The following is a 12,035-nucleotide window of genomic DNA, read 5'->3' as shown; positions in this document are numbered from 1 at the left end:
CATATGTTCATCAGTCAGTAAGTCAAGTCATTAGGTCTAAGTCCCTGAAATTAGGTTAGGTAATCCTAAGGCTGCAGCACATGTTGCTGTCAGACCTTCAGTGCTGGTCACTGTAAAGTGTTAATTATACAACCAAGTACTAAGGATAATATGAAATGTGGTTAAAATTACGTCATTAATAATGAATGAATAAATAATAAATAATGTTTGAGAAAACCATGAGGCCTAGAGACATGAACTAAGCGGGGATAGATTCGCCTGGCACAACCGTATAATAAGTACGCCTGTTCATGCTAATTACTTTACCATACATGTAATTCTATATAATTCCCAGCACCACACCCTTGCTTAATTACAGATTGGAATTTAGGAGAAGATTAGTAAATAGGCTTGCGCCAATTATGCTGGCATAATAGGCTAGCAAAGCATCAAGCATTATGCCAGCATAGTAGGACGATTTTCAAGAATTATAATTAAAATGTGCAATGCGCGCACCAAAAATACTGCACAACATGAACACATTGCAAATTATTACTGCATTTCATATCAAAAACCTGCAGTGTTATTATTTTTACTTTTTCTTGGCTGATTGGCTGATTATTCACAGTTTATGGAAATAAGATCGAGATACTCTAATAGAGCAGTCACTTACTTTAATACAGCAGTCAGAAAATGTAGATATACTCTAATAAAACAGTCAGCTCTCGAGCATAATCTTGATTTTGAGAGCATAATTTTGAGCATAATAGGCTGGATTTTTTAGCACTGCTCAAAAGCATAATAGGCAATTTTCAAAGCATAATTGGCTCAAGCCTATTGGTAAACGTCCGCGGAGTGACTGCAGCAGAGCCAGAGGCCACTTACACGTAAACAACAAGATTACTAGTATGTTTAATTGTTTATAACTGTATTTTGTATGCAGGATATGCGCTCCAGGCATCATGCAGTGAACAATCAGCTGATAACCAGTTGGGATACCAGCTGATGCGCTCATAAACAACCAGCTGGAACAACAAGGAAATGAGTAATGTAATACTTGTACCGGTAGTTGTATTATACATCTTCATCTGGCTTGCTAGCGGCTGGAATAATTTTCCGCCCGGCTTAAATACTACTCTACTGTGAGTCTGTAATAAACAAGAAGATGCAGTGCTGCATATACAACAATGTGTAACTATTTCCTGTATGTTGTGCATGGCTATATGTATAATATTATAGACTGTGATCACTGTGCCAATGCCACACTGCTGATATACTGGCACATCACCAGTGGCCTCTAGTTACAACAGAGTCTGTTGTGCCATATTGGCTTGATTGGGATCATCTGCTAATTGCGCCTTCACCACGTCCCTTGTTCTGCATAGACTGCTGAGTCATCTTCAGAGACACGTCACACCTACAATATATAGTTACTTTCAATATAGCTAACTTAACTTGGTTTCTGTGTAGGTTGTGTTTTAGTATTGTGGTTTTCTGATGCCAGTTAAACTCCCTTGCCTGTGTACGTATGCATACAGTATGTATCATTTCCACCAGTACACACACACTGCTCTGAGTGCTGGCTATGGCACTGTTTATACTTGCCCAATGGGTAGGTTGCAACGTTGGAGTATGTACTTGGCTGTATGTGACCCGGTCCTAGTGAATAAATACTAAATAAATAATGTTTGAGAAAACTACAAGGCCTAAGGATTCGCACTCACCGGGAATAGATCCATGTTGTATGAAAAGACAATCGTATAATGGGCGGGTGTTATCGTGGAGGTGATAGAAACGTACAACTATTCTATTTAATGCCGATCAAAACAGTTAGCACGTGACGCCTACTATTAATAGATCAGGCGGATTCTAGACACGTGAACTACTGTTCATTTGTGTTTGAAAGTGGGCGACAGTGACTCTTTCGATTGGAAGACGAGTGGTTGCTACTCCTACTTAATAAACAACATGATTGAAAGTTGCTACTAATTGCTGGAGTTTAGTTTGTGTTGGTTGAAACACTTTGATAGTCTTGTTTCTTTAGTCTCGCGTAACTAGGCTACCTTCACTCGTGTATGGGTGGTAAGTTTGTGTGGTGATGCATAGCTCTTCACCTGAAGCCTTTTAGTGCCAGACTGATCACTGATATGGGGCCTGAGAAACTGCCAAATTGCATCCCACATACTGTATGCTGATGGAGAGAACAAACAACATACACAAATTGTGCCCTTAGGCTGTTAATTGCTATGTGCATGGTTGTATTAGCTATTAACTGCTATTACTATATGTAGCTACAGTCTGCCACCATCAGCAATGCTTTTTGTTCTCCAAAAAAATTTTTTTTTGGTCTTACAACGTATCCATGGCATCATGCGATCATTTTAGTACAAATGACCCAGCTCATGTTAAATACAGTATATAACTCAGATATCAGTTGTAGGTGACAGACAGTTGAAATACTCTGCTTTTATCCCAATCTTACCGTGGTCTGCTAATACATCCCTAATGTACATGTATATGTGCCAGTCAATTCCTCTAGAATTGTATTACTGTGCATCTTTTCTACCTGCACATACTGTGTTCACCATGCACTGCTTGTACATGCCCCATTAGTAGGTTGTCCCGTTGGTGATTGTACTTGGTTGTATTTGCCCGGGCCTAGTAATAATAATAATATGATAAACTGCTAAAATTGCTCTCAAAGTAACTTCACAGGGTGTGAATTTTCCTCCACACCCTCTATTTCAAAATTTTAATCTAGGGGCTTGACCATGCTAGTGTGCTAACTTCCTTTCTACATAATGGTTATCACTTTTGAGTCTCAAGCATATAAAAAGGAGTGGCAGCAATATACAGTACGTATGTACAGTAAATTTAAATGTGTACATGATGTAATCAACACATCCATACCTGGGGAGAGCAATGGTAATAGCTTGTCAAATGTTCCAGAATTGTCTAGCCAACCTGTAACAATCAATTGATCAACTTGCTGTATAAAAGAAAAGTACATATTTTTGTATAGCTTAATTACAGTAAGTAACAAAGAAACATGATCTACGGTGTCCAGTTAAACACTGGTTTGATATTATACATTCATAATTCAAATGTACTGTACTCCTTGTATGTGATAGGGCTTTCATTGATACTGTAGTTGTAGCATTAGAGGTACTGAAAAGTGTGAAACTTAATATTTAGCATATTCAATACAGTACGCATATGCATTGGAAGGCAGCCAGACTGCGTGTCACATACCTAGGATCTACAAAAATAATATTTAGAACATATTTCTATATGCTAAATTTAAAGGAAACATCTCATACTAAATAATGGCTAATATCAAGAGTTCATAATAATATAATATGTTATTATGACCTCTTGCTAATATACATTACAGGTGTAGTAGTTAAATATTACCATGTAGTGCAAGAACAGGTTTTCCATTTGATGAGCCCCATGCCTTTCCACAGATCCGTCCCCATGGAACATCAATGGACACTATGTACATAAATGTAACATTACACACTGTATGTATGTACAATATAAATAACTCCAGAAAAAATTCACTTAATGGCAATTGTAGGTGTATACATCATCACATACTGACCTCTGTATACCAGTGGTACAAAGGAAAACAGCAACATGATGGGAACCAAGGAACTAATAGAGTTTATGTGGTAATAGCTACACATACACTAGCATATTTGCTAAATTTTTGGCATGTGCATGCACATTTTAATTGAAAATTGTCCCCATCATGCAGGCATCATGCTCGATATTTTAGGCTACTTATTATGCTTTAAATTATGCTGGCATATGATTTCTCAAGTATACTAATCAATAACTGTGTGGAATAGTGGAAGTACTTCACCTTATTACACTCTGTACTTGCCATCTACATTAAACGTCGAGTTTATTAAACTATCTCAAGCAAAAGCTGTCTCAGCTACCCTAGTACTAGGAGCTGCAATTGATAATTTGGGTTGTATACACCTTAATACTGCACTTCACGCAGTACCCAATGATAATGTTGATAAGATAGCTAAGAGTATATATAAACAATAGGCAGCACAGTGTTCTTACAAATTGAAGAGGTTCAATACGCCATAAATAGGTTTTTTTTTGTTCTTATCCGAAAGTTGTACTATGCATAATACTATGAACAAATGTTTGATATAGTTCTATTAGAGTCCTGAATAGTAGTATGGTGAGACTAAAACAGAAGAGTGTACACTTTGGGTAATGTTTGATATAGTTCTATTAGAGTCCTGAATAGTAGTATGGTGAGACTAAAACAGAAGAGTGTACACTTTGGGTATAACATTAGTTACATTTACGTAGCTATGCCCAAATTATACAAGAGATATTCAGCAAGAGAAAAAGGTGTTTATATAGTGGGTGTATCCATTCACTGGACTGGACTACTGGACTGGATTACTGGACTGGACTACTGGACTCAATTTTTTTTTTGTTTTCTTGCCTTTTATAACTAGACTTTACCACAAAAGTATTTTAGAAATCACACCATTCACCACAAGACATGAAACTTGCACACAAGACATATAAAACTTGTACATTATTCACAAAAACTACACTAATACCTCAGTGTGACAAATTATCAAAAATAATTTGCTTACTACTAGCAACAATACAAGTAACACTGCTAAATGCATCTGTCAGTGTTTTGTACAATAGCACACATTGACATAAATATCAGTCAGTTTTACACCTGTAATTATATTGAAATAATGCAGCCTTTCAGCATATAGACTGGCCAGCTCCTTGGTTTATAATGCTTGTAAATAGCAACGAGTGTGCAGTGTTCAGTTGGCCAGAGAAATGCTTCCCAATGCATGCACACACTATCTAACAGGAATGAAGAAAAACTACATGTAGTGTACAAATTTTTAAGAAGAATTCAACCTACACTGATTACAAATTTATCATACCATTAGACCACTAAAACTAGACTACAGTTATAATTAGCTGTATGTGTCTCTAAATGCAAGACAAGACACTGAGAACCCTGAGTGTGTGGTATACAAAGTAATGATCATATGGCTAATCACTTTTAGTGGTTGGAAAAGGTATTTAAGCAAACTTTATGCGAGTCCAATAGTCCAGTCCAGTAATCCAGTCTAGTGAATGGTTACACCATTTATATAGCTACGTATATAGGTGTATCCATTCACTAGACTGGATTACTGGACTCAAGTTTTTTTTTGTTTTCTTGCCTTTTATTGCCAAACTTAACTAAAATAAGTGTCTTAGAAACTGACACCATTCACCATGAGACATAAAACTTGTACATCGATCACAAAAACTACACTAAAACCTTGGTGCAGTTCTTTATCGTAATTTGCCTACTGCTAGCAATGTTTCAAGCACTATTAACACTGCTGTCTTATCTATTTAGCCTTCTTTTGTAAAATAGCCACCATATATACGTTTTACACCATATATACGTTTTACACCATTATGATATAGAAATTGCCTGCAGTTTGTGCGTTCATTCTAACTTCGCCGGCTCTTTGGCTTATAATGTTTGTAAATAGCAATGAGTATGCAGTGTTAAAGAATTGCTTCTCAATTAATGCACACACTTTCAAAACAGGAAGGTAAGGTTACACATATTTGCAAAAAAAATACAGCAAGCGTAACAGGTTCAAACCAAAGTTATAGACCTCCAAAACTATATAGCACCTTTTTCAAACATACTTAATATAACATCTTTAAAGGACCAGGTATCTTACAGACCTTCAGCACTTGTGCAGTAATGCCTAATATAAAAAAAAGATAGATTACAGTTAGCTGTATGTGCCTCATTTTTATGCAAGACAAGATATTGAGAGGAGAGCCCTAGCTTCAAGTGTGGTGTACTACTGTATGAAATCACTTTTAGCGGTTGAAAAAGGTGTTTGTGGTTGAAAAATGTGTTTGAGTAAATTTTATGTGAGTCCAGTAGTCCAGTCCAGTGAATGGATACACCCTACGTATATTATATATTAATGAAAAGTAGCTAAACTTTAAAGTTCAATGTATGTTCCAACAATGGCATGACTACACATTTAGTCTATAGGTACGTAGCAACAATGCCAATAATTCTTAATACTCTGTCACATGATTTGAAAACTTCCCTGCACTACAGTTTGACTAGTGTTTCCCCCAGTTCCCATTTATTTATCGCATAAGATCCCACCACCCTAAGCAAAAAAACAAGATGGTTTTATCAGGCCCATGAGGGAGGGGGGTCAAGGGGTTCAAATGAATCCCCTCCCCTCTGGATTACCAATTTATAGTAGTTGTTAGATTGACAGATAAGAGCACACTCATTGGCAGAAAAAGGTAGGGACCATATAGGGTACTGAAGACCACTCTTAGGTGGTGTGAAGCTAAGCCCCATCTCTTTAAGGACTGAAAATCCATTAAGATTGATATACTCTGATACTAAACCTCCAACCCAGGTCAGCATACGTAGCGTATGACCCTACAGTAGTTCGAACCTGCTATATTCATTTTCAAGGCTACAAGCATGGGATAAAGTCTCCTATTAATCTTTCAAATGTAGAGATTATAGATCGTTAATTCCATAAATAATAATTGACCCTAAAATCAAGTGATTCAACCATTTATAGAAGGGAAACAAGTCAAGACAAACAGAAAGTCCAAATTAGGATATGACCACAAATATTCAAGATGGTATTCTAGTCTCACCAGCCAGCCTGTATTTTTTTAGTCATTTTTCCCGACCAAATGACAAAAGAAAATATACAGATGAGACTAATTGTAATCAACCCATACATGACATCAGATAGAAGAAGGTGATAAACAAAAAAAACTACGTATGTAAGTATTAACATTTTTTGATCTTTTGACACTTCACATGTTTTTCATGGGCAAAAGTACAGGGTTGGTAGGTTGGAATATTAACAGAACTGAATCAGGACAAAATTATTGCAAATATAACAAACATCACAAGAAAGGGCGTGGCTTCAAAAAATGGCAACTTGTTTGCAGTTATCGTGGGTAGGTAACTACCTGAAATTTCGTAGATCATCTCTGAAATTATTTCTGAAAGATGAAATAGTGCTTGAAAGTTGTGCAGTTTGAAAGATGAAATTTCATGATCAGGAAAATGTTACGAAAATTTATGGAATTTTAGAGTCTAAAATTTACAGATTTTTTTTTGAAATTACTGGATTTTGCGGAGAAATTTAGCTGAAATTTGTCTTGAGAGATGAAATATGGGCAGTCATCTTTGAAATTTCGTAGATGATTTTGGCTCATTACCTACCCCTCGGCAGCTATAGTATGTTGTAGGCTTTTGTGAAGATATTTGCCAGGTAAGCAATACTGGAAGATTTATAATTATAAGACTTGTGCTCAGAGTTTATAGAAGCATAGCAGTAACCAACAATATGAAAAATGTGGGTAGTGAAACTTTTATCATCTTGCAACAAAGGCGTCCCACACTGGATCGAGCACTATAAACATACACTTAATGAAATGTAACGTTGTGCAATTGTATTATTAATTAACCTGTTCAATGTAATGGTTTACTGCAGTATGGGGAACAGTGTTTAAATGATATATCGAGTAATTCCCTTCCCCACATATGCATTAAATCCTGTCCCATATATACAAATTTGTAGCATGTACGAACAGAATAATATATGCTGATCATTAATTAACATACCTTCTACTGGAGTGCAATCTGATCCAGTATCGCCATCCTACAATCTTGAGATATACCGGCATTATAACATGTACAACATACTCACCTTCTTCGAGTTCACATCGCTAGCCATCCTGCCGTTACTGGAAGTGTTGATAAATGCTCGATATCTGCAATAAACAAGCATTAAGCTGACCTGTACACCGAAATAGTGTACCTGCAAACAACACGACTAGTCCAACAACGCGAGATAAAAAGCATGAAACCGATGAGAGCTAGACGTGACCCGGGACAACGTGACCTCCAGCTCTACCATAGGTTGTCACGAGAACCACGCGTAATTCGATGTAACCAAAGGCAAACAAAATTACTCTTGAATTACATTGATAATTCTAAAATCTATTAGTCACGTGATTTTTTAACTAGGCGCGCCCACAGGCCGGCTGTGGGCGCGCGCCTGGTTTACTGATAAAAGTGTGTGTGTACCTACCTATCTAGTGCAGCTACAGTTGCTTATAAGCGTCTAGCTTCTATGCTATCTACTCAACGGGGCCAATCTTACAGCAGTGTTGTATCATGGATTAGATGTTCCACCAGCTTCTCTTTGCTCAGGTCAGCAGTGACCTGCTTGCGTGGAGCAAGGTCACACCGTGGCAGCCTTGTGACTATTGGAGCACTTGACCTTGCTATTTCGGAAGGCCAAGTGTTGCCATCTCATTGATTTTTTGAGTTTACAGTCTTTTTGTCCAGCACTTTTACCATCTGGTGCTGGGGGTGGTGGCAAGGGGTGCAGGCACCCCGGGATTAAAAAAAAAAAAAAAAAAAAAAAACCTACCTATCTACACAGCTTCTAATAGTTCTTGCGCGACAACAAAAACAAGCGAAATCACGTGCATATAATTTCGACCAATCAAATCGATTTATTTTTGAACTTCAAACTATAATTACCACACGTGACTGTGTACCTATGTTTGTCCGTACGCACCCACGTGAGCAAAATCTTAAAATGGAAAAGCAGCTTTTACGCAAGAAGTAAAAAAGTTAAATGAAGTCTGTATTAAACTTCCGCACAGGTAAACTTTGCTCTGAGGTGGTTTCTTTTCGGTGGTCTGAAACATGGGTGTGGCGACTCTCCTCCGACTTAGTGAATTACCTTCCCTTCGGGTTTTACAGGTGTTTAATAATTGAAAAACAACTGTGCAGGCCTCGTAGACTACCAGGAATAGCTTATCCCTTCGAGTTGGAAAGGGGGCGTATCCCCTATGTACACGAACGAAAAATGAAGAGCAGCTTTGAGGCTTTGGAAAACAACACGATAGTAAAACTATAAAACAGTTTAGAAGATATTTCTGTGCGTAATGTGTTGGTTTGTTTACTAAGCGCTTCCTTAGCAGTGCATAGCAACGTAATTGAAGAATTACAAAAAAAATCGTGAATTACGAAATACAAGAATTAAAATAAATTAATTATGTATTTTTGCAAACCTATTTAATACATATAGCTGGTTAATACTTCATTTCAGATGAGTTAGCTAGCAGCATGGCGCCTGGTTTTTAGAAGTAGCTCAACATCAACCTGTTTTAGCTCTTTGGGCCTTGGCAATAATAATTAGCTATATTGCTTGAATGCTATTTAAGGCCACTCCAAATAAATTCTCTGTTTCCCGTCCTGGACTCAAGCATATTTGCATGCGGGCGGGCGATCCATTTCCATTATTTCATTATAAGAACGTCTAGCTTCTATGCTATCTACTCAACGGGGCCAATCTTACAGCAGTGTTGTGTCATGGATTAGATGTTCCACCAGCTTCTCTTTGCTCAGGTCAGCAGTGACCTGCTTGCGTGGAGCAAGGTCACACCGTGGCAGCCCTGTGACCATTGGAGCACTTGACCTAGCTATTTCGGAAGGCCAAGTGTTGCCATCTCATTGATTTTTTTGAGTTTACAGTCTTTTTGTCCAGCACTTTTACCATCTGGTGCTGGGGGTGGTGGCAAGGGGTGCAGGCACCCCGGAAAAAAAAAAAAAAAAAAAAAAGATTGGCAGCTTTTCAAGCCCGGCATTATTTTCCTGGTACAACCATAAAAAGCTGCATAAAAGCATGCTTAAGCTTGATCCTTCCTTTTTAAGTTGCAAAAATAACACAAGCGTGAAGTGTGAGCCAACTTGACAGCACTGCTGACACCGTTTCGAGATGGCTTTTACTGAGCCTGTCAGTATGCAAGAATAACCGGAAAATAATGGAAGAATACGGAATAATGGAAGTTTAGAGTTGACAGTAACCAGATGCGGGCGGTGGACGGGAAACAGAATTTATTTGGAGTGGCCTAATCCACAATATTCATCATTCCAAGTTTCAACTATTCAGAACGGTCCAATGGCGGATCCAGGATGGGGCATTTGGGGCAAATGCCCCCCCCCCCCACCTTGTGGAGGAGCCAGCCATATACTTCTGATTAAAATAGCTAGCTACTAAACTTTATGTCAGGCCAAGATCAATGTATAAACTCATGAAAGTAAGCACATTTTATTACAAATTCACTTAAAACCAAAGCGAATCAGTCAAATAAGTCTGAAATTGTCACCCAGCACCTTCGTACGTACTAAGCGCCTCTAAAAATAATTATCGTGAAGACATTCACAGCCTTTAAACAGTTTTTAAGACTTTACAACGATCTGAAAAGACCAAATATGGCAAAAACAACAATGAGACACTACTAAGAGGTAATCATTTGCTGCTTCAAAAATGCAGCATTGAACTAGAGAATCTGGCTCTCCCCAACCACCTACAACTTGGCCTATTTGTGCCCCTCCCCTTGCCAGCTCCTGGATCCGCCCCTGCGGTCCTCTATAATTCTGCGTTTATACTTGAAAACCTGTGCTGGGATCTTACATGATGCAAAGGGTGGCTTCAGTTGCCGTATATCAGTACTATATACTCTGCCCCTAGAGGAACATTCACACTTCACAAGGCAGCCTTTTGCAATGCTGTTGCTCTACACTATGGGTAAGTACACTCCGCCCGGCTAACTTGCTGTGTTTGCAGAACTTGTTCTTCAGTTGATCATGCACCTCCTGGCAATGGTGGCCTGACACAAAGAGACTAGAAACCTCACTACAGGGGCGGATCCAGACTTATAGAAAGGGGGGGGGGGTCAAAAATGAACTGAGGCACTACACTGTCTCTAGTTTGATAAAAAAAAAAGGTCATAAGTTGCTCCTGAACCTACAATAGATGTAATGAATTAATTGCCTTAAGGTAGTTATCATAAACTGTCAAAAGACGATAAATGTTACAAAATTGTGGCTAAATCCCCTGCATCAGCTGACTACATTTTGAAGTGCTCAGAGAAGATAGGAGCAATTATATGGTTATGTCTTTTAACCCAACTCTTTTTGGCATGTTTCAGTGAATTTGTCTCTGCCAGTATGGAGACAATAGCATGTAAAAAACTATGTGCATAGCTATATAGTTGCTGTATATAGATAGTGACTTTCCTGGAAGATATAGTCAGCAAACACTGTGACAAGGGGTAGTCACTCATTGAGCTTCAACTAATAATGTAAATACATTGTAAATGTCTATTTCATCCTGAACTATATTTGAAACAATACTGAGTGATGTAGTAATATAGCAATTGTCTAGAGAAGTTTTAAGAATAAACTGAACTTTAACAAATGTCCAGTTAGCTATAATATTTGGCAATACCCTGAATGGAGTCTGTAAGAACACCAATATGATACATCATTTTACCAGAATGTTTGCAGAAGACCCCTTATTGCAAATCCAGTCACAAATAATGAATGTCAGTTACACTGTATAAGTATCAACTGTTTCTAATTATTGCACAACATAATTCATAATTCATACATAAATACTGACTGTATTTGTTCCATCTATGTTTAGGTGTTGGAGCTAATAGTCCAAATATTCTACCTTGGCTCAAACAAATAGCCCCCAATAGTGAATAACATTAGAGTCATTTATAGATTTGAGGTTAATTTTGTCTCGTTATAAGGAGTTTTTAAAAATAGTTGTTTCAATACTGAATAAAGACGGGGTTAGAATATGTAGTATTGGAACACTATTTTTGCTGTGTTGGTTCATCAGAAATAATAAAATTAATGTGACAGCCTTAGTATACACCTAGTATCACCCACCAGACCTGCAACTGGTCTTGCATGAGTTCACTATAAAAATTTTTCAGAGGGGGTTGACTGTCACTGAATCGATTTCTGACTGCTTTATTAGAGTATCTAAATGTTTTTGGTGCTGGAACTAACAGTCCAAAATTTTTACCTAAGCTCAAACAAAAAACAGACCACAGGCCTCAGCAGTGAATAACATTTGAGTCATTTATAGATTTGAGGTCCGTTTTGTCTCGTT

General features: G+C 37.8%; 1 protein-coding gene across 2 annotated transcripts in view; it reads right to left on the bottom strand.

The window, feature by feature from the left end:
- LOC136250642 (serine hydrolase-like protein) overlaps window positions 1–8,008 on the bottom strand; it is a 48,665-nt gene extending 40,657 nt beyond the window's left edge. For both annotated transcript variants that reach the window (XR_010698612.1, XM_066042868.1), the window contains exons 1-5: window positions 7,869–8,008; window positions 7,758–7,821; window positions 7,673–7,709; window positions 3,394–3,474; window positions 2,890–2,943 (exon numbers count right to left, since the gene is read on the bottom strand). Coding sequence is in view for 1 of the 2 variants with exons in the window: in XM_066042868.1 (XP_065898940.1) it covers window positions 2,890–2,943; window positions 3,394–3,474; window positions 7,673–7,709; window positions 7,758–7,821; window positions 7,869–7,912 (280 nt within the window). In the remaining variant the exon portion in view is untranslated. The remainder of the gene's footprint in view (window positions 1–2,889; window positions 2,944–3,393; window positions 3,475–7,672; window positions 7,710–7,757; window positions 7,822–7,868) is intronic.
- Between the last annotated feature and the right edge of the window lie 4,027 nt (window positions 8,009–12,035).

This window comes from Dysidea avara, chromosome 3, assembly GCF_963678975.1.
Source record: "Dysidea avara chromosome 3, odDysAvar1.4, whole genome shotgun sequence".
Classification (NCBI taxonomy): domain Eukaryota; kingdom Metazoa; phylum Porifera; class Demospongiae; order Dictyoceratida; family Dysideidae; genus Dysidea; species Dysidea avara.
Note: the sequence above shows the minus strand (reverse complement) of the source record. Positions and strands in the feature narration are given on the sequence as shown.